Below are 21,458 nucleotides of genomic sequence, written 5' to 3' on the forward strand. Positions count from 1 at the left end.
CCGTCTGCTCTAATCCACAGGAGCACACGAATTGGCTGGGATGGGCTTTGGGATGAGGCCCAGCACTGTTCCATCTCCTCCCCCTCGGCATGGAAAGCTCTGCACACTCCCACCCAGTGTTGGGATGTTCCTGGGGAGGCCAAAGCTCTCCAGCCCTGAGGGGACTGTGGGGGCTCCTGGGATGGTGCATCACCGCGGTGCTCTGGGCTACAGGAGGGTGTCCTGCCTTTGGACTAGCCCCCAAAAAAGTGCCTAGTGCTGCACTTTCTGGGCACTTCTTCTCCTTGGCAGGGAGGAGAGGAAGGTTTGCTCAGGCAGGAGCGAGGTGCTGGCATCACAGAATCACAGAATCACTAAGGTTGGAAAAGACCTGTCAGATCATCAGGTCCAACCATCAACCCCACCCCACCATGCCCACTAAACCATGTCCCGCAGTGCCTCATCCACACGTTCCTTGAACACCTCCAGTGATGGTGACTCCACCACCTCCCTGGGCAGCCTCTTCCAGTGCTTCACCACTCTCTTGGGAAAGAAATTTTTCCTGATATCCAGCCTGAACCTCCCCTGGCACAACTTGAGGCCATTTCCTCTCGTCCTGTTGCTTGTCACTCCGGAGAAGAGACCAACACCCCCCTCCCCACAACCCCCTTTCAGGCAGTTGTAGAGAGCGATGAGGTCTCCCCTCAGCCTCCTCTTCTCCAGACTGAACACCCCCAGTTCCCTCAGCCGCTCCTCATCAGACTTGTGCTCCAGTCGAGGCAGCCCGGCCCCACCGAAATGAGCCGCGGTAGATGCAAGATGGTCCTGGGGCGCCTGGATGCAGCCCTGCGCTCCCAGTTCCTAACCAGCCCTGATACCGAAGTCCTGGATGAGGATAATGTACAAAATACACAAATAACTTTAAAAAGGAGAGGTTTACTGAAGAGATCAGCCCCTGACGTACCTGAGCAGCGAGTCTGGGCTATCCGGAGCCATCCCTGTTAACGACAGCCTTCTGCTTCTGCTTTGAAAGCAGTCGTTAACAGAGACGGCTCCGGCCAGCCCAGACTCGCTGCTCAGGTACACACTGATGCGCTTGATCAAAGGGGAGGGAACCCCAAACTACGCAGAAGTTGTGAAACTAAGAGAGACTGAACTCACCCAGGAAGCTGCTTCACTTTCCCTGGTCTGAAATCTGGTTTTGCCCACTTTCCCTGGTCTGAAATCTGGTTTTGCCCACTTTCCCTGGTCTGAAATCGCCTTCTGCCCCTGCCTGCAGCGTTAAACGCTGTTTCTTTGCTCTCACGCTCTCCAATATCCATTTTCCGAGAAGCACTGGCTCCAGCCCTGCCCGGAGCAGCCGGCCGTACGGAGAGCACCCGCTTCCACGCTGACATAGCAGGGCTCGTCCCCCAGCCCCTCCGGCTGCAAATGCCACACGAGCCTTAAGTTCAAAGGATCAACCTGAAAGTGGAATGGCTGATTGCATCCCACCAAACCTCTCCCTTATCACCTACCGCCCGAGCCCGCGAGAGCTTGGCAAGCTGAAAGAACCGGGTGAAATTAAGCAGGTTGGGATTTTAAATCCTATTCAGGGCAGCTGACGCGGCCAGGCGGGGATCACAGCCCTCCGCCGCCAGCTCTGCGTCTCAGTCAGCAACGAGAAAAACCCTCCTGCGGAGCCAGGGGCCGGGTTCCGCGGGGATTGCCCAGCTCCTGCCCTCACCAGCTCCGTTTTCGAGAGCTTCGCAGCTCTCACAGCCACCGCGGGAAGCCACTCGTAATGCTCGGGAGAAGGCCTCTTCACAAAAACAACCGAAAAGAAAAGCCCTTCAGATTCCCTAGAAATCCGAACGAGTGAATAAATAGCAAGCATCGCTCAGGGGGCCTTGATAATTTACAGCGGCAAGTAAATTAACCCCAGTTATTACGTTACTCTTATATGCCATAAAGAGCAGGAAAACGAGCATAGGCTGTGGGCAGAGAACACAATCCTACAGGAACGTTACAAAAAAACAGCAAACCACTAAACAAAATTCACTTTTCTCTCCAAATCAGTTTCTAATCACGTAGGCAGGATTTCAGGAATAAAGAAAATGACGTCGCAGCGTCCCGGCTGTCCTGGCAGGGCAAGGAGGGATCACGGCTGTAACACGTGCCCGTTTTGCAGGCAGCAATGCCGCTCGCCTGCCCTCTGCTCAGTCTCATCTCACGTACGAACGCAGGGGCGGGCAGAGCCGCACCGGGGAGGCTATAGGTAGACCTGACAGCCCGCTCCTGTGGAACAGCATCAGAGGTGTTCGGGGTTTTTATTTTCCCCATTTCTCCTGATGTACAAGCAGGTTAGGACGGCAGTGACAGGGAAACACAGACCCGCCCGTTATCCATTAGTGTATCCCAGGCCTCCCGCTCTCCGAGAGAATATGCTCGGCAGGGTGCCAGCAGCACAGCCCACCCATCACTCACCCGGGGGTGTCTTCACCTAAAAATTACCCTTGCAGGAAGCTCCTCTGGGGATGCAGCGTGGCCCTCCCGGGAAGGCAGGGGAGGAGGAGGAGGAGGAGGAGGATCTGTGGTGACAGTAAAACAAGGAGCACCTCACAGATCCCGCAGCCTGAGCAGAGGCAAAAGCTTGGGCTTGGAGGGAGGGCAAAGATAGGAGGAAAAGCAGGTTTGTAAATAACTTCTACCTGCAGCAGAAATACCAGAGCTCTGCCTGCCGGGGACATCGGATTTCTGGGGCAGATAAGGAGAGCATGGCTCAGCAGAGGCTTATGCCTGCAGAGCTTTGAAAGAAATGGAAAGAATTACGGATGTAACAGCAGTAAACACCTTTCTTTGTGAGAAAAGGGAAGAGTCTGCGACACTGAGAATACCCTTTGCATGAGCTAACGCACACCCAATGCAACACAGGACAGTAGATGCCAACACGGGTGCCGGGCCAGAGACACGCTCGCAGGGTTCATTGCAAAAGCATTCGTCAATGAAACGAAGTGAACGCTGCTGGGCTCATAAACGGCTGCCCGAGACCTTCTCCTTGGTAATGCCACGTGTTGCAACAGCTACGTGTACCTTAGTGCTTTACAGCCACTGACCCACCGGCAAGGCTGGGAGCGCGCATCCCCCACCAGCACCTCCAGCCTGGCAGCAGCATTAACGGAGCCGTGAGTGACATTATCTCCTCCCGCGAGGATTTATGAAGCTAATTCTCCTGGGTCAGCAAATGAACACGCTTCCTTTAGGAAGGTACTACGGATGCCAACATGTCATCAATTATTCATCCTGCTCTTTGAAGAACTCTTAAGTTCCTAGAGGGAAATTAATCTTGCTATAATGAGGTTTGTATATCTATGAGAGTTTAAGCACGTCCCTGCTGCCACTATTCAAACTTTAAGTTTTTTCCCCCAAGATTGAAGTCCCGTTCCCTCTAGGTAACATCATTTTGCCATTACTGCACAAGAAAGCGCAGAGATTGCCAGATTTCAGAGATTTTCATGTTTCTAGGTATCCACCATTATAAGACTAGCAAGCAGGAGGTTGAAGTAATTTTAAAGAGACTTTTTTTTTCTTTTTTAACTTAACCAAGCCAGAAAGCAGTGGGTCTCACTTGACATGTGAAACACAAATCCTCCCGCTGCTCCGGAGGTGGCCTTGCTTGGCCACCACCCGCACACCCGCACGCAGGACGTCCCACCAGCTCCGGTCCTGGTAAGCGGCGTTTCCCCCCAAAGCCCCGGCTGCCCCCGCAGGCACAAGACCAGAGGTCCCGGCACAGCAGTTTGAGTGCTCTTACTCTTGACCTGCTGTCCGACGCAGGCGACCCAGCTGCTCTCCGCACCGCGTTTCTCTTCCACATCCATAACCACAGGCTCTTCCAAGCAAGAGCACCTGGATCTCTGGCACGCAACTTCCCCATAAGAAGCCGCCCGGCCGGGTTTCCACCCCCCGCACAGTGCGGGAGCCCTGGGACACCGTTCACCTCCCGCTTCAGCCCACACGGCTGCTCCTCGGGACACCGGCAGCACCCTCCCTGCTCCCCAGGACTTCCAGCAACCCCACTAGCACAAGAGCGTGGTGATGCGAAGCCCCCCCGAAAGCCCACAGCCCCGGCTCCCCAGCGCCAGTTCCCTCAAAGGCAGGAAGAAGAAAGGTGACTTTTCCAGACCCACACGCATTGTCCCATCAGCACGTGTAAGGTTTTCCATCCCCACGATAGAACCCGCCGCTGCCCATGCGCGCGTGCATAACACACCTACATCTTCTGGTTAAACACCTATGGCACCCGTCACGCCTGCCGTGCTACTTAATGAAAACAAACCAAGCCGCAGTTTATTATAAAAGATTGCTGCTCGTTAGAGTTTGGCTTCGATTCAGCTCACCCAGGTGGGACACAGCTCCCCAGGCTCAGGCAGAAGGTTCGTCACCAGGAGAGATGAACGTGGAGAAGTCCTTGTCCTCTAAATGTGCACATGAAGAGGATCCAGGGAGCAGCAGCAGATCGTGGGGTGGACGGAGCAAAGGCGCAGGAGGCCCTCGAGCGTTACATTGTCGTGAATTATTATTAAGCGCTGGCAGCGTGCTTGACCTGAAGGCAGCCCTTCAGCCACATGTACAAGCTGTCCGCTGAGATCCCAACGCCAACAGGAGCTGTGACAAAGTCACGTTGGCCAAGCAGGATTCCAACTTGCTTTATGCCTTCTCTGCAGCCCTGCAGAAGCAGCCAGCTGACGAGGCCAGATCACTCCTAATTATTACCCTAACCAAAAATCCTTTCAGCAGAACACAAAGACAAAATTTAAATGATTAATTTGCAGTTTATAGTGGCATGTATTATTATTTGCGGTATGACTTATTCACTCGTCCCCTTTCCTCCCCCGGGTTCCTGACAAACAAGAGCTTTTGTTCGAGGGACGTATGGTGGGACGGAGAAGTGGCCCGCTCCCCTTTCCCCTGTGGATTCGCATGCCGCAGCCCACGCAGCGCTCCCATCCTGACCCTGCCAACAGACGGTGACAGGACAGAGAAAACAAAACCCAAGGCACCAGCTGGATTAATCTGCCCAGACAAAGCAGTCCTGGGCAATCATTATTCTCACGACTACGTGCAACCACGGGCAGATGCAGGCAGCAAGCAGGCAGAGCCATGAAGCGCTGGGGATCCTGCCCAGCAGAACCCCAGCACGCTGCCCCTCCGAAATGCTGGCTGTGAAAAAGGCAATAGGAGAAATAAACCCATTTCGGTGCTATCTTACACCGTAACGCCCCGGAGGGAGCAAACAAATAAAACGTGTGAGCGTGGCTGGGCACATTGCGCCGAGAGCTGCCAGCTCCGGCACGGCTGGTGCCGCCCGGAAGCCCTGCGGTGCCCGCTCAGGTAATCCCACTTTTGGGGGGGGAAAAAGGTGTGTGGGAGGAAAACCTGGTAAAGGTTTGCGGGGACAGCGGCAGTAGGAAAGCACAGCAAAGCCAGTCAGTTTGAAAGTGCAGAGAAAGTGCCTTTCTGGGTAGGGAATTGCAGGCAAGCCACCACAGACCTGCTTCAGCATGGCACGTTAGCTCAGCTCCTCTCTCCTGCTCCAGGGACAGCTCTATAAACGACTCGGGAGTTTACCCATTAGAGCCATTAATAAAGCACCGACTCAGCAGGGGCTGAGGCCCGTGACGTGCATACACTAAGCTGAAAGAAGATAAAACATCTCAAAAGCTTCTGACATGCCCAGACAGCTCAACTCCACCGCTTTGATTTCGAAAGATAAAAACTAATGGCGCAGCTTTGCCTCCACGTTTTCCAGGGACTGGCGGATGGGTCCCATCAAGGTTACGCACGAGGCAACGAAAACCAGCAGACAGGGTCGAGCCAGCCATCACCTGGAAAAGCAAACAGGCGAAATCCCCGGCTCACTGGTGCTTAACAGCAGAGGGGACACGAAGAGAGCCAAACCATACTGCTGTGTGCGACGCCATGGAGTTAAGATGCCATTAAAAGGGGATTTTAAGCCCCCAGCAGCTCGCAAACGCCTTACCCAGAGGGGTCCCAGGCAGTTTCATAGGAGCTTTGTCTGAAAAAAGCCTCCAGAATCGGGTGCTCACAGCAGAGAACCCCGTTGTGCCCAGCTAGCCGAGCTGAAGGGGTTTGGTTTGAAACAAGAAGGGGACCAGCGAGCCCACACTGCTCAGAGCAAACCTGGTAGGATGTGACACCAGTTGACTCTGGGCAATTCATGGCAATGGATACGGGGAAAAAACAGCCCAAGAGAAGCTCGGGGCCTTGCTTGAGGGTTTGCGTCCATTAAAGAAGGTGGAATTTGGGTATCACGAGGCAATTCCCCTATGCCACCCTCCTGATTTACCCCACAGAAGCCAGACCATCTACATCCCATCCCGATCCACTCTTCTCCCCCTTTCACCAAAGCACAACGTGGAGCAGATCGTCATTTCAATCCATTGAGCTGCAACACTGAACAGGAGCTGATGAAGCAGCATACGGCCACTGCTTACAGGTGAGATACCCGATTTTAAAGAATTAAAGGTGCTGACATTAACTGCCCAACAACCCAGAACTCCTTCATCATGGAAACACTTCTCTGGAAGAAGAAAAGTCTCTCGCAGACTAACAACCCAGAACTACCCTAAAAGCGGGGACCGACCTGTGCCGGAAAGGTGCTCTCCCCAACCTCACACAACCTGAACCCATCACGGATATTTAATGTTTCATTTCTAGCACGCAAATGATTTCTCAGGCCACTGCTCACCGATGTTTAATGCAACAGATCTGTGAGATCTGATGGGGCTAAGAAAGAAAAGGAGCTTCCACATACGTATTCCAGCTGGTGAAAATACTGTATTTAATTGGCTTTTGTCACCTTTGTGGCTGTTAGCACTTATAAAACACTAATCACCAACACAAAACGATGCCGCAGAGATAAAGGTACATTATCGGCTCTCCGCTGGCTTTCCAGGTGTCCGCTTACAAATGAGTTTTTGAAATACAAGCTGCTGTCAATGGGGCATTAGAGACCCCGCGACTCTCGCCCCCCTGCCCACGCTCTCCCCGCCTTGAACGGTGCCAGCGTGCGGGGCTGTGACGGCCCCCGGGCTGCAGAGGAAGACTGTCCAACCGTGCCCACGTAACACACGGAATTACATTTATGTCGGGCTGTTATTCACGCACCGTTTCCCAAGGCACCCTGGACCCGAAGCCTCAGTCTCCATCTGCTCAGGAGGAGCAAGGGGAGGTCCCGAGGGAATCAAGCCGGCGGCCACGGAGCCAAAAGCAGCCCAGAGCCCGGGGCCAGGGCCCCTTCCCGTCCCCGGCAGTGACACGGCCCCGCTCTGCAGAGGGGCACCCACACCTTGGGTGCACACAGAGGACAGGGAAACGGTGACGCACGGCGTGCACAGGCACCCAGGAGAGTCCTGCTGTTGCCACGGGAGGATTTCTTTTTAGCCTCCACCTTTTCAGGGCCAGGTTTTTGCTGGTGGCATCTCACCTCGAGCGGAGGAGCGGGGCAGAGCCGTCCCGCGGCTGCTGAGAGCATCACCCACGGCTGGGGCTGCCACCCGCATCCTTCGCTCGGTGCCGGCACCTCGCCTGGCCGCCTCCCCACGCTTTCCACCCCCTCGCACAGAAGCTTAACGACTTTGAGCAAGTCGTTTCAATCCATCGAGTTGCTTAATAGCTGAAAATGTCAAAATATGTGCTGATGAGGCAACAATTAGTGGGAGGGTTAATGAAAGGTTAAAGCAACCTTTCCCAGAGCGAGCGCGTGCATGCGGCCGTGCTCCTGATCCCACATGAGTCACTGCCGTGCGAAACGCTCCGGTTAGGATTGAACACCCAGCTCTATCTTCGTGGGCTGCATCCGATCTGACCTTTCTCCTCTCCCCCCCGGCTGCTCACAGGGCCATCACGTCGCAGCACCATTGCAAACAACCACCATTCGACCCCTGACGCATCTGTGCCTGAAGGGTCCCTCTGGAAATCAAACCGGAGATGCGATGGGCAGCAGCCTCGGAAAGCCACGTCCGAGGCTGCTTTTTCTCCCCGGAGCAGAAAACGCTGTGAAAAATTCATGACTGTTCTAACATGCATCTTTCCAGCCTTCTGAGTCGCGAGCGCAGGCTGAGCCGGTCCCAGGGCCAGCGCTCTCCTCTGCTCCCCTCGACTCTCTGCAGCACTTGAATGCCATCGAATTGCTGCGCAACGTGCTCACCGCACACGCGGACACCTTCCCTTAACCCCGTCTTCCTCTTCCCCCTCTTCTCTGAAATGCAAGCCGCAGAGAGATCTCCTCCTTTTTCTTACTAAAAATAATGCCTTTCAGCAGAAATCAACAGTGCTCCAAGAGCGCCCAAGAATAACCATTAAGAGCGATGCAACCAGCAGAATTGACAGTGGAAGGAGATCTGCTGTAATTTCAGAAAGAGGCATCACACAGATGAGACACAGATTAATCGGCGCAGCTAAATGGCTCCTGTTCTCAAGCTCTGCCGAGCCCCAGTGGGTACCAATCACATATTAGAGTCAACAATTGTAAAATAGTCTCAATTTCAATAGACCAACAAAAACCCCATCATTCAAAATGAATGTTACCAACCGTTAATGGATCTCTGAGAATATTCATATAAATAATCACTTTTCTTTATAATTGAGATGCAGTATCACACTCGTTGCCCCAGCCTTCGCTGAGGAGGCTGAGTGCATGGGAACGCCCGTCCCAGGAGAATGAATTCAATCAATTTTTGCTAATGACAAAGCCACCAGCCTGGAAACCACCCCCTCCCAAGGCACACCGATCTGACAGCACAGTACACCACCTCTGTGCTGCTGCAGGCATCCACAAACCCCTCTTCTCCGTACCCTCCTCTTCGGCAACAGGCAACCTCTTTGCATCCTCGAGTTCACCACCGTCTGAGGACCAGCTCCACCATAGAAAATACCAGCTCTGGCCTGGGTCTGACGGACAAGCTCTGTCTGAACATTGCTGACTTGGTTTAAGGTTTGAAAAGCCGCAGCCTCCAGCATCCCACCTCACACCCATCGGTGGAGCACGTCGAACCTGGACTCAAACACTGCTGCGTGGCAGTAAGACACGACCACTGCAGGGTGCTCACCTGGGAGATGTCAAACCACCCCACGGTTTAGGTACAAACCTCACCGAGAAGCTCCCTCCTCACCCGTGGGAAGATATCTTTTTGGTTTGGACATGTCTCCACCAGCTGACAACCAAGAAGCCCGTCGCACACCCACGTCGCACACCCACATCGCACACCCGTGGCCCTCGATGCCAGGAGCTGGTTTTGGCAGACACGCAGACAGGTCAGCCAAGGAGCGATGGATGGGACTAAATCACTGTCCACCGCTGGAAATGCCCCCAGCAGGGGACTGGGCCAAGGGGGTGACAATGCTGGGGTCCCCCCCAGCTTCCTCCTGGCCGGATCCCAGCTGGCGCTGTGGGGTGAGGGCCACTCAGGGATTCAGCTCCCATTTGCAGTGCGAGCTGCCTGCACGAAAACACCCATCAGCCAACCACCAGAACCAAAACCCGCCGTCTGCTCCTCTCCTCCAGACAGTCATAAAGCAGGAGACACATAAAAGGACATTAAAACTGGTTAAAGCTGTAAGAAACCATAAAGAAAAGCAAGCGTCCAGGCAGCTCCCACATCTGAGCGGGCAGTTCTCACTCCTGGGGCTGTCCCCGGCCAAATCCCAGCGTGCAGAGGGCAGCAGGCAGGTCTCACGCGATCTGGCCCGAGGGCGCTCAGCCGAACCGTTCTCCTTCCCAGGAGAAGCTGCAAACAAGCGTGTTTCAAATCAATTTGACATTTGCCATGCTTTGGCGCAGACCTCCCTTCTACCCCTGTTTCCTCGGGGTAAAACAAAGCGGCAGCAGCACTTGCTGCCAGTCTCTGCGCCTTCCTTAGGGACGGAGAGGTGACACAGAGCTGCCACGGGGACGGGCAGGAGGTGCCTGGCCTAAATCGATCACCAACACGAGGAACTGCCGCCCTAAGTAAAGGACTCAGTCGTGCCTTGATGTGAGGACACCCAGAGAGACTGACGCCAGCCCGGTGAGAGGGGGACACAAGCAGGGTGCCAGCACTGTGAATCCTGCACCCTCTCCTCCGCACCGGCCTCGGGCTATACCTTTCCGCAGGCACCATCTCACCCCCACTCCAAGCATTGGCCAGAACCCAACCTACAAGTTTTGGGGCTAAATCTCTCCCTCCTGGGCAAGCAGAGAAGGAGGATCCCCAAAAACACTGCCGCATGCCAAACCGTGGTGTCGCTGCCAAACCGTGGTGCAGCCCGGTGCCTCTTGCTGCATCTCCAAGCGCAGTCCCAAGGGGAATGGAACTTGGACGCTGTCACCTGGGGGTGCGGGGACCTTCGCCCCCACCCAGTGCAACTTCCCAGGAGACTCGTTCGTCCTTCCCATAGACGTCACCATCTAAAAGTGTCTCCATTTAAAATCTTTTCCCTCCTGCCCGTAGCGATGCCTCACCATCCCTCCTTCCTCCCCGCAGCCCCTTCACCACTAAGGGTGAATTTGTGCCATACTTAGCTCGCGCACTCTGTCCTGCTCCTTGCTTCGTCCCTTCTCATTAAAAAAAAATGAATTCCAGCTCGTTAATGGGTTTCTGGCAATAGGAACTGGAGAGAAAGCCTCAGGCGGAGCCCCGTGAGATTTGAGAGGCGAGCAGGAGACATCAGTGCCACCTCACACCACGACCCGCCGGCTGTGCACGCCACGGCGCCACTGCCGCGTCCCATTTGCTCCCTCCCAGACACCTCCGCTTAACAGTGACACCTGAGGCAGAAACATCGCAGAAATCGAAGCGGGGAGCAAACACGGAGTGATAGGACTGAATATGGAAAAGCAAGCTATTTTCTTGCAGGAAGGAAAGGGCTGGAGCAAAGCGGACGACTCTGGCTCTGCGTGCATTCCTGGGGATGGGGCTGCCCCGCTCTGCCCACCGCTCCGGCCCCAAAGCATCGCAAAGAAAAAGGAAAATTCAGGTTTTCTTGGCAGTGTAAGGGTGGCTGGAAGCATCACCTCGTGCCTGCCAGCAACCAGACCCGGCATCAGCCCCGCTGCCTCCCCCGGGAGCAAGCGGCAGCAGAGGAGGGTGCGCCGGCAGGGATGCTCCTCGGGGAGACGAAGGGATGGGGCACCGCGGTCCCCGCAGTGAGCGGGATCCCAGCGGGTACCTGCCATCGGCTGAGTGGTTTTTGTGGAAGAGAAACACGCGTTTCCCAACAGCAGGAGGAAAGCAAGGCAGTGCATCGCCACAACCCGACAGAGGAAACATCTGCAACTCCTTCCCTATCCCGCACACAAGCATGCCCGCTGCCACGTACGGACACCCACCGGGAAGTGACTTGGGCTCTGGTTAAGCCACCAAGGGTCCCAGGCAGGCGCAGACCCCCGCAACACCCCTGTGAGCACCGTGACTCCAGGGAGAGCCCTGGGGCATGAAGGAGGTTGCAGAACACGGCCTTGGTCCTGTCCTCCGCCTCGCCTAGCGTGGTGTGAGCGTAAGGGGCTCCTGCCGCATCTCCACGCCGGAGGACCCCCCTGATCTCACGCAGCAGGGACATCCCCGCCTGCACACCGCCACGGCTCGGCTCGGAGCAGAGCCCTCCAGGAGCTCCCGGGGGAGCCGGCAGCGGCCCCACGAGCTCCATCCCACCGGGCTCTCCTCCTCCCTTCTAAATGAGCGCAAAGAGAAAGGCGGTTCAGCTCACACCTCGCTAATTGTTATTTGTGATACATCAGTAACATTTTAATTAATCTGAAGTCTTCAGCATAACAGCCACCCAAGGTACAAAGATAAACCAGAATAAACAGGGCTTGATTAAATACATAATTAATGTTCCACTAAACCCGGCATACATGAATATTAATTAGCAGGAATAGTCTGCAGTTTGGCATGTCCTGTCATTATCAATTTATTCTTTACATTGCCAGTCCCAGCTTTGGAACAAATTAACCAACCTTTTGCTTGCCGGCAGAGCCCACTAAATACAAACTGAATGCGAGAGGCTGGTCTTTACATTCAGTCATCTCACCCGCACATTAACCGGCTTCCAGCACATTTGCCTGAAACCAAAGACAGATGCATTGTCAAGACCGAAACGTGTTCGTCCCTAAATGGGGCTCAAAGTACATAAAACTGTTTTCCGCTGGCAATAAAAGAGGGAGCCCCTTCCCCACCAGCCTGGGAGGAGAACAGGGACAGACCCGCTCCTCGCGAGGGTTTTAACCACCGGACGGAGGGACTTGGTAGAGTTTGGGCTCAGATGTGAAACGCCGCAGGGGTCAGAGGAGCACGACCACCTCCAGCCCGTCAGAGGCACGCGGGCAGATCAGAGATCCCGCAAGGTGAGCATGGACAGGAGCAGTCATCCCCCCGGCTGCATCAACCCGAGCATCGCATCCCCCCTGAGGGATGTGAAGTTTTATGAAGCGTTATGAAGACAAGGGTAGGACAAGAAAACCCTCGGGAACCACCTGGCCAACCTTCGATGAGAGGCTCCCTGCAAGTGCGGTGGGCTCACAGGGAAGCAGAGAGAGCACCAGACATGCTAACGGAGCCGCGTGCTGCTGCCGAAGCGAGCGGTGAGCGATTTTGCAAGCCCAGGGGCCGGGCGAGCCGGCAGCCCGTGGCGAGGCGCCGAGCATCCCCAACTTCTCAGCTCAGCACCTCCCGCCTCCTCCCCCAGCCCAGGCGCTGCCACCCCGCGCGCTAACCGAGGTGTCGTTACGCTGCGGGAGTCTGCGCTAATTATAGTGCCAGCCTTTCCGCTCGCAGGGATGGTAATTGAGGTAGAGCATTACAGTGTTTCCAAACCTTGTGCCGCAGGCAGGGGCCGCAGCAGATCGGAGAACTGCCACCGGCGCTGCCGAGACTTTGCTGGGAAAGCAAAAGGACTTTGGCGAAAGCCAAGCTGAGCCCCGTCCCGCTGCTCGCCGAGAGGCTGGATCAGCATCTGCTTCACACAAGAAAGACCAGAGCCCCTGGTAACGAGCCGGGCAGGTCACAAGCTCCCGTTTTAATCACAATCTGAATTATTTATTAGGGCGAAATCGGTGCTGGCATCCTGCGAGCTGCAGGCAGGGCTCTGGGGAGCACAACGGCAGATGTGGGCTCAAGTCCAACCTCTGCGACTTGAAACCTCTGGATGACTTTGGGCAAATCCCCGTTGAAAGGACGACGTTGATACAGGGCTTTGCCATCGGTGAGTGGCCCCACAGAGCACAAAGAGCCACTGTCACCCACCCAGCCCCACAACAGCGCTGCTGGGCTGCTGGAAAGGGACACGTCAGCTGAAAGAGAGCAGGAGGGGGACTTTGGGGACAGGGCTTGGCAGGGACAGACACCCCCACCGCAACCCAGAGGCCCCCGCTGAGCTGAGCCGAGCCTCCGGGCAGGGGCCGAGCGGCAGAACCATCCGCAGGCCACCGCTGTCACATCCCTCTCTGGATATTAAGCTTTAATATCGTGACCTTTAAGATGCAAGAGAGAATTTCTGAGCCTCTGTAGCCATCCAAGGGTGGCTTTGTGCTCTTGCAGAGCAATGACAGGTTAGACCAGCGTCTCTGCGGCACCCAGGGCCGTGTCGCCGTTAACCTATTGCTACAGGAGATGCTTTGTTCGCTCCTCTAGAAAACTTACTTTTTTTGCCAGTGACAGACAGGAATCCCCAGCCGACATGGCCCGAGGCAGCAAGATGCACACGCTGCCCGGCTCTTCAGCCCGGCTCCCTGACACTTCATTTGAAGGATGAAATCCAATTATGGTTTGCTCGGTGCAAACTCTTCCCCTTTTTTTGCATGTGCGACTAATTTAAAGCTCCCTACTTGCCTCGTCTGCCAGGGATCTGCCTCCCCTGGCAATACACGGAGCTGAACTAAGGCATCTGAGTTATCCACCTATAATTTAAAAATCCCCGGGAGCAAGAGCGCCCAAGGGCGCTGGGAACCGATGATGAGCGGCTGGAAGGAAGCAATTACTGCCTAGAGACAAGCAGGCAGCAGCAAGGCTGGAAGGGACGGCAGCTCACAAGTGCTCAAGGAGAAGAACACCCACGCGCAGCCCAGCTCCAACGCTGAGACACTGCTTGTTTGCTTGGATTTTTTCCTGCCATTCAATCCTGGGGTGCCCTTGCAAGGGGAGAGAAATACAGGATCTGTGATTACAGACCCACAACGGAGCCTTCTCAGCCAGGAAGCCCATCCGGTGATGGAATTTAAGACGGATGCCTTGGCATTGGAGAAAAGTCGCTCTGGAAATAGAAAAGCACACGTGACGACACAAGGCAGCTCCCCCCTCCCCAGCTCCGACGGTTGAAGCAAGCCCCGTGCTGCAGCAGCTCTCACGGCTGACAATAGCCGCCTCCCTGCCAACAAGCCACGCGTTCACGCCAGCTCAGAAACCACAGCTCTTCCAAAGGCACTCATCGTTTTTCCCCAAGTTCACAGATCCAAGTTACGCAGAAAAGCCTTTTCCTATTCCCCCCGCACGCCCCGGTCCAGGCTACAACCTGAGACAGGCAGAGACTGAGCTGGGAAGTGAGAAAGAAAAGAGGAGAGGAAGAAGAAGAGGAGGAGGGAAGGGAGAGGAAACGAGGAAAGCAAGCATTTGAAAAGGTTGCCTTATATTACGTTCAACATCACCAAGAATTGCAAAGCAGCTGAGTATCCTCAGCTGTTACAAATTTATCTCATTTTTTTTTATCACTTCTTTTGTGGTAGTCTCAAAGCCCAGCCCCTGGATGGACACAGCCCTCCAAGACTCGGGGCTCTGCGGTTTTCCATCTATGGGCAAACTCCATCCCCTGAATAAGAAAACCCCAATTGTACGTGCTCCCGCAGAGAAGCAGCACTTTAAAATTCATCTCTTGCTGGTATACAGACCAGAAGAGAAAAAAAGAGACCAGAATTTGTTGTCTTTACAGTGTCATCTTTCTCAGTATACTCTCGGATTTACAATTTTCGCCCACGACAGGCTGGCAATAGCGAGCAGGGCTGCAGATGTTCAAGACGCAGCAGCGAGCCCGAGCCCGCAGGCCCCCCCGAGCCTCTCCCCGTTGGGGGTTTTGCTGCCAAGACCTTCCACAGCTCAGCCTTAGCAAGAGAGCAAGAGTTGACGTGATAGACCTTGTCAAAAGGCACCCAGGCACCCACTCGGTGAGTGCCATCTGCGAGCAGCAAGAGAAGGAAGAAGCGAGAGAAGGCGGCAGCCCTGTACAATCCTCCCAGGATGGCACCGACCCTGGGAAGAGGCTGCCCGCGAGCAGGGATGGATGGACAGACGGACAGGACTTACCTGGGATGTTGTGGATGGTTATAGCGAGGATCATCAGCATAATTCGCCTCCAGCTGCTGCTGCCGGCTGTCGGGGCACCGTCCCTGGCCGCGGGGAATGCCGGGGGGCCGTCTGGCAGGCTGGCCCCCACACCCTTCCTCCTCTGATAGGGCTCCCCGTTCTCACCTTTGTCTGGGGGTACAGAAAACAGCCGGGTCAGCCGAGAGGGTGACAGACGGACAGCGGGGCATCCCCTGCCTCCCCTCCCAGAAGGCAAAAGCAGAGAGAAGGAAAAACACTGACCAAAGCAGGGCTGAAGGTATGTGCATTGCCCCCCCCCTTCCCCTTCGTTTCAGGTTAGGGTAGGGGCTTTCCCCCCACGCAGACCGCAGAGCCCATGGGCCAGGGAGACCCTAAGGCAAAGCAAAAGTTCATTCTCAGCCTCCTCCTCCTCTGGGGACCCGCTCCTGACCCCCCGCAGCTCCCCTGGGCTCACACCCGCCTGCAAAGCCGAAGTCCCGATCTGGCGGGGACAAGCCCTGGGGCCGGTGGCTGAGGAGCATGAGGAGGTCAGAGCTGCCGGGCAGCAGCCGCAGAGACCCGCAGGGAGAGCAGACTGTCCCCCCCCGCCAACCCCAAACCTGGCAGGTCTGCATTTCCACTGCCTTCGCTGGTGAAGGAAAACCCCATAACACTTCACGGTGCTTAGGGACATGGCTTTGGGGTAGACTTGGCAGTGTTAAGTTTACGAGTGGACTCAATGATCTTAAAGGTCTTTTCCAACCTAAATTATTCTATGATTCTATAATTCTACGATTTTGATTTCACCCCTGTCACAAACGAGCACGCTGAGCCGTATTTAGCGACTATTTGTGCCGCTACTAAAAGATTTGCTGCTGCCATTTGCTAAGACGTCACTGGATAACCCTGGGCTCGCCTGGACCTCTGCTCCCAGCAGCACCATTACTACCAGCTCTATTTCAACCAGTTATTTCAAACCACACCACTAAAACCCGAGCCCCAGCTAGGGCTGCGAAGGGTGGAACGAGCACCAGGCAGCACAGTACTAAAGCCTACGCACACCAAGACCTTCACTGTTCACCGTCAGCACGAAAAGGCGAAGGGAAGCCAAGAAACGAGGAGCACAAATTCCTCAACCTCACACAGCAACAGCTGCGGCTTCGTATTAAAGATCTGACATTCAGACAATATAATTCTCTCCCCCTGGATTTATGCAATTCTCTCTCCCGTCCCTTGACCCACCCCCCCGAGATGTTTTTTTTGCAGACACAGCGTAAGGAGCCGTCTGAAACCGTTTGGACCAAATGCCAGTTGCTTCCCCTGACGTTTGGAGGCAGGAGGATGCCGGACCACCACGCTGCCCATTGCACAGCGTGCGTTCTCAGCACCAATTAAGAACCTCAGCTTAAGAGGGCTCATGCAAATTGATGCAAGGGGTCACCTTGGGAAAGCAAGGGTGTCGGCAACACTCCGCATCTTGCCATCTGTAACACAAGAATGAACATGTAAAGGCATCCTGAAACAGTCCTCAACAACACAGAAAATAAAACCAAGAATTTAATATATTTGGTACAAAAAAACCCAGGGCAAAGCCTAAAACCCCACTCATCTCCAGCGGGACCAGGCGGCTCTCCGGTGGATTCCCTCCTGCCACCTCCCACGCTACAGGAGCATCCCCCGCACGTCACCAGGGCTGCAAACCGCGACACCCGCGACTCTCACGCTTTCCTCCAGAAGGCCATCGCCACTGCCGCTCTGCAAACAGAGCGAGATGCTGCACAGATAAATATTGTCATTGTCGTCAGCCGTATGGAGCCAGACGCTTTCTGTCCCCAACTCCTAGCCCAGTCAATAAAGCGCAGTAACATTTGATGGCAGAGCTTCATTCCAGCCTGACAGGACAGAGATAAATATTTTTTTTAAGCAATACAAGGACAACCAGACCCAGCGGAGTGGCTTGTCCAGCTCGCCGCAGCAACGCTGGCGCAGTGGACCCCGGCAACAGGGCAGCCAAGGCTGAAGCCACTTACAGATGAAATTCCCTTCCTCGCCAGGCCACGGGATTACTTCAATTGCTTGGCACGTGTCCCCTGGCCCCATGAACAGCGTTACCCCCAGCTGACCCGGCCACCAACGCTGACCCACGGACCTGCGCCCAGCGCGCTGCCAGCAGCCCCATCACCGCAGCACGACGGGTGCGGGGCCGCCCGAGCCCTTGGCTCCCTGTGGAGCCTCACGAAAACCAGGGTGGTGCAGGATGTGGAGGGGGGCAGGAATCCCTCCTCCAGCATCGAGGGCTTTCCAGGGAGGAGGAAAAACGGTTTACGTGACATTTAGAGAAGAGCACTTACACTCAAGTGACAAAACACCGGCATTTCTCCCTTTATAGGAAGGAACAAGTGTTAAATAAAAGAACGAGCGACCACTCGGGAAAATGCAGAATGTAGTATCCGTGACTTGTTTTTTCTTAAATCAGACCACAAAAGCTGCCTGCCGACAGTGCAGCGGCACCTCCACTGCGCTCTCATCTCTCACAGCACCCGCTAAGAACGGCGTTACCGAGACCAGGCAGGCTACTCCAGCGCTGGCAACGTTCTTCTGTTGTTTTTCCTTTTTCTTTTTGCTCATCTCATGACGTGACCTGGTCCAGTCCATCCTTAGCATTTCTGAATTTAAGCCTGTGCTTAAAACCAAACCCAGCTGTTTGACTCAAGAGAAGCACGTGCCACCCACACAAGTACAAGCCTATGTCCAACACTATGTCCTCTGCAACCTTAGATCTTCCCTTACCTCTTTCTCGCCTACCCCAGCTCTCTCTACCCCGGGACCAGGCTCTGGCTCAGGCCTGCCTCCCTCTCCTCCTCCTCCCCTGGACTGATCCATCCTCTCCCTCCAGCCGCAGCACAGCACGACACAACGCGCCAAGTCAAGGAGCCGTCCTGCACCCCACGTCGCTGCTCCGGCCAAGTCCTCGATCACGTCACCCTCGTCTTCTCTGGGATAAACTAAACAAAATGAGTAAATCCAGGGATTTACTTTATCAGGGAATATCTGATCATTACAGTACGGCTGATGCCCATGTGGTCCCGGGCAGGGGACGGGCACGGGAGGCAGGAGTACCTCGCCCAGAGCCACGCAGCAAATCCACAGCGGAGCCAGCGGTGGGAGCCACAGATGCCTCAGTTCCCATCCCCTGTGGTTTAGACAGAATGACTCAAAAAAAAAAAAAAAATCAAAACCTCCCAGCTGCTTTTCGCTTGGCACTTAACAGAACCGATAAACCAAATGTCATCAGTGTTCCCAAAAATCTAACTTTCCGGCTCTGAACAAAACAACTCTGCCTTGGCATCTGCTCTGCTTGCAAAGACCTTAATTTGTCCCCCTGCTATTAGACTCCCGTCTCCCTTTCGGCTATGTCTCACGCACCGTTACCTGGGAATCACAGCTCTCCCTGGACTGATGTCAGGGAGGGGACCGCCTGCGGTGGCACGATGCCCAGGATCGCTCGCTGTCCCCTCGGGACACACGCGGAGCCCCCAGGAAGGGAAGAGCCACCTCCTGCTCCAGCTTGACCCAGCTGCCCAAACCGATCCCGGCAAGCACAAAGATGCACTCGCGCACGGGAGCTCCCAGTGCTTAGAGCTGTTGGTTTACTGGGCTGTTCGTTGCCTTATTCCAGTCGTACTTTCTCCTTATTTCCCTCGTCCCTGGGTTTGACGGGTTCACCGCAAAACCGCGCTGTCCCCCAGGACTCCTCCAGCAAGGCAGAGCGAGGCTTTTACTAACGTTTAAACATCAAAGCGAAGCCTTGCCAGCTGCCTCTTCCAGGCTTTGATCTCCGCTCGCCCGACTCCCATTTGTGGGTGAATTTTCATCGAGAAAAAGCGTGCTTTGCTGAACGCCTGGCCACGGGGGAAAGCCCCGGAGAGGAGCTACGAACACCGCAGAGGGACCCAGCTGCGCCTCGGGGCTGCCCGTACCTGCAGAAACCAGATGCTGGAGAGCATCAGACACGAACATCCACACTCGACACGAACATCCCACTCGGCTCGCAGGCACTCAGCTTCCCCAGCTCCGCAGAGGAGTGGAGCAAGGGATGCAACGGCGGACGTTCACCTCGTGTCACGTACCCAGGGAAGTTTCGGCTATCCCCATTCTGTTGCGAATTACCATGGCGTTTAGGCAGCGCTCTCACCCCGTTATCAAATTACCAGCAAAGATCCATTTCACGGCTCTCACTAATGAAAGCAAATGCCCAGACCAGCTCCCTTGCTTAACACAAGCCTGCCACCTGCCAAGGTATCCATTCAGTCCCCGCACCCAGGTGTCACCTGTATTAAATACCTTTTTTTAACTTTATTTTACTTACAAGTAGTCCACTTGCTACTATTGAACAAACTTTTGATGAAAATTAGGCTTTTTACAAGCATATTTGAAGCACCTCCGAGGACAGGGGGGATGCCACAGTGCCCATGGGGCGAGGAGCCCTGCTCCCGCCAGCGGCAAACGGGGAAATCTGCGGGAAATAAACAGAATTGACGCAGCTTTTATAAGGGAAGCACAGAGGGTAGTGTAGATGGACAGCTCGAACACAAAATTGCCTCTCACACAAATTGTCGGTGCATTAGCAGAGGATAAAGGCAGCAACACCAAAACCAGGGAGACAACCCCAGCATCATTTTCCCGGTAGCGGCACATATAACAGCGAGGCTACAAACCACACATGGGTCAAGCGATGTGTTTGGCTTCCAATTGCTGTAGGGAAAGGAAAAAAAAAAAAAAAAAAGATAATTACAGTGGACTGATGATACCAGCTCACCATGTTGGACACAGCCCGGGAGGGGACGTGTGCGGCTGTCATACAAAGCGCAGCACCCAAAGTGCTCCCAGCTTGAAACGCTGCATCTTGCGCAGGCTGAGGGGAACAAAACAATAATTACGGCTAAACACGGACTTGGCTGGAAATCAGGAAAGCCTCAATAGCAAATTGGAGTGGTGATAAGAGCAGAACAAGGGGTGGTTTTTAAAGAATAGCTGACACAATCAGACAAGGGTACTGGCAAGAACGTTGCCAAGACAATTACGTGGCAAATAATTCCCTGCACCGCATACATTATTTTAAATCTTGTTCACAAAAAGGCGTCTATATATTCTACTCGATTTATCATTATTGAATTTCTTAGGAAAGCTGCAGGGCAAAGATTCTGCCAAAAGTTTAATTACGTATGTGCAGCCTGCTGCATTTTTCATATCCTCCGCAGCCAGCACTGGAAAAAGATAAATGGCTTTGAGTGTGGCTTAAACTGCTGGTGAAATACGAAAACCAACTGGCTTCTTATCAGCATGTGAAATGGCTTTTTATTTTTTATTATTTCTTAATGAAAACTGTTTGCATTAGCCGTGAGCTCAGCTTTATTGCACTCACAAGCGGTACACAAACAGATGAATACGCTATTTACTCTGTGCTCAAAAAAAACCTCTTTACTGCAGCACTTTAGCTCCTGAACTCAAACCAAAGCCTATGGAACTCTCTAGCTTTTCACATCTGCTTTAGAGCCCTTCTCCTCCTCCCTAATTAGGCCTGGCTTTAGCCGGGCCTCTCTCCTCCTACAGCTCTCAAATGCTTGAAGTTAAATGTGCTCATCCAGGCTGCTGAGCCAGGGATGGGGCTGTTCCAATCCCAGCCGGCAAAGTCTCTGTGCGAGGAGCCCGCGCAACCCCTCTTCGGTAGCCTGAGACCCATTTTCGTCTTGATTCAGCCGCAAAGCTCCCCCTCCAGCCCGGCCCCACGGCACTGGGGAGCAGGAGGGAGCCGGTACCCCCCGGCAGCAGCACGCTCTCCCGGGCAGCATCCCGGCGTCCCCTCCTTTCTCCACGCTCATGGGAATCTGGAGCCTCCCTTGGCTGAAGGTGCTGGAAGGAAAATCATTTACAGCCCCCAAATCCTCCTCCATTTTTTCCCCCATCGATTTCCCCGTCAAATTCTTCCAACAAGCCTCACCAAGAAGGGATCCGGACCTGCCAGCGGCTGAGGCAGGGATCTCTGGGCTCTCAGAGCAACCCGAGTCCCACACCGGGGGCTCCGGGGCTTCTTCCTTCAGATTAAACTTGCAAGGGATGAATTTATAAACATTCATTTATAAAAAT

At 54.5% G+C, this 21,458-nt stretch overlaps 1 protein-coding gene across 1 annotated transcript in view; it reads right to left on the bottom strand.

The window, feature by feature from the left end:
• Positions 1-21,458, bottom strand: part of SLC39A11 (solute carrier family 39 member 11) — a 96,278-nt gene that overhangs the window by 28,054 nt on the left and 46,766 nt on the right. Inside the window, exon 5 of the mRNA XM_059828236.1 lies at positions 15,312-15,482. Coding sequence (XP_059684219.1) covers positions 15,312-15,482 — 171 coding nt within the window. The remainder of the gene's footprint in view (positions 1-15,311; positions 15,483-21,458) is intronic.

The sequence above is a fragment of the Gavia stellata genome, chromosome 22, assembly GCF_030936135.1.
Source record: "Gavia stellata isolate bGavSte3 chromosome 22, bGavSte3.hap2, whole genome shotgun sequence".
Lineage (NCBI taxonomy): Eukaryota > Metazoa > Chordata > Aves > Gaviiformes > Gaviidae > Gavia > Gavia stellata.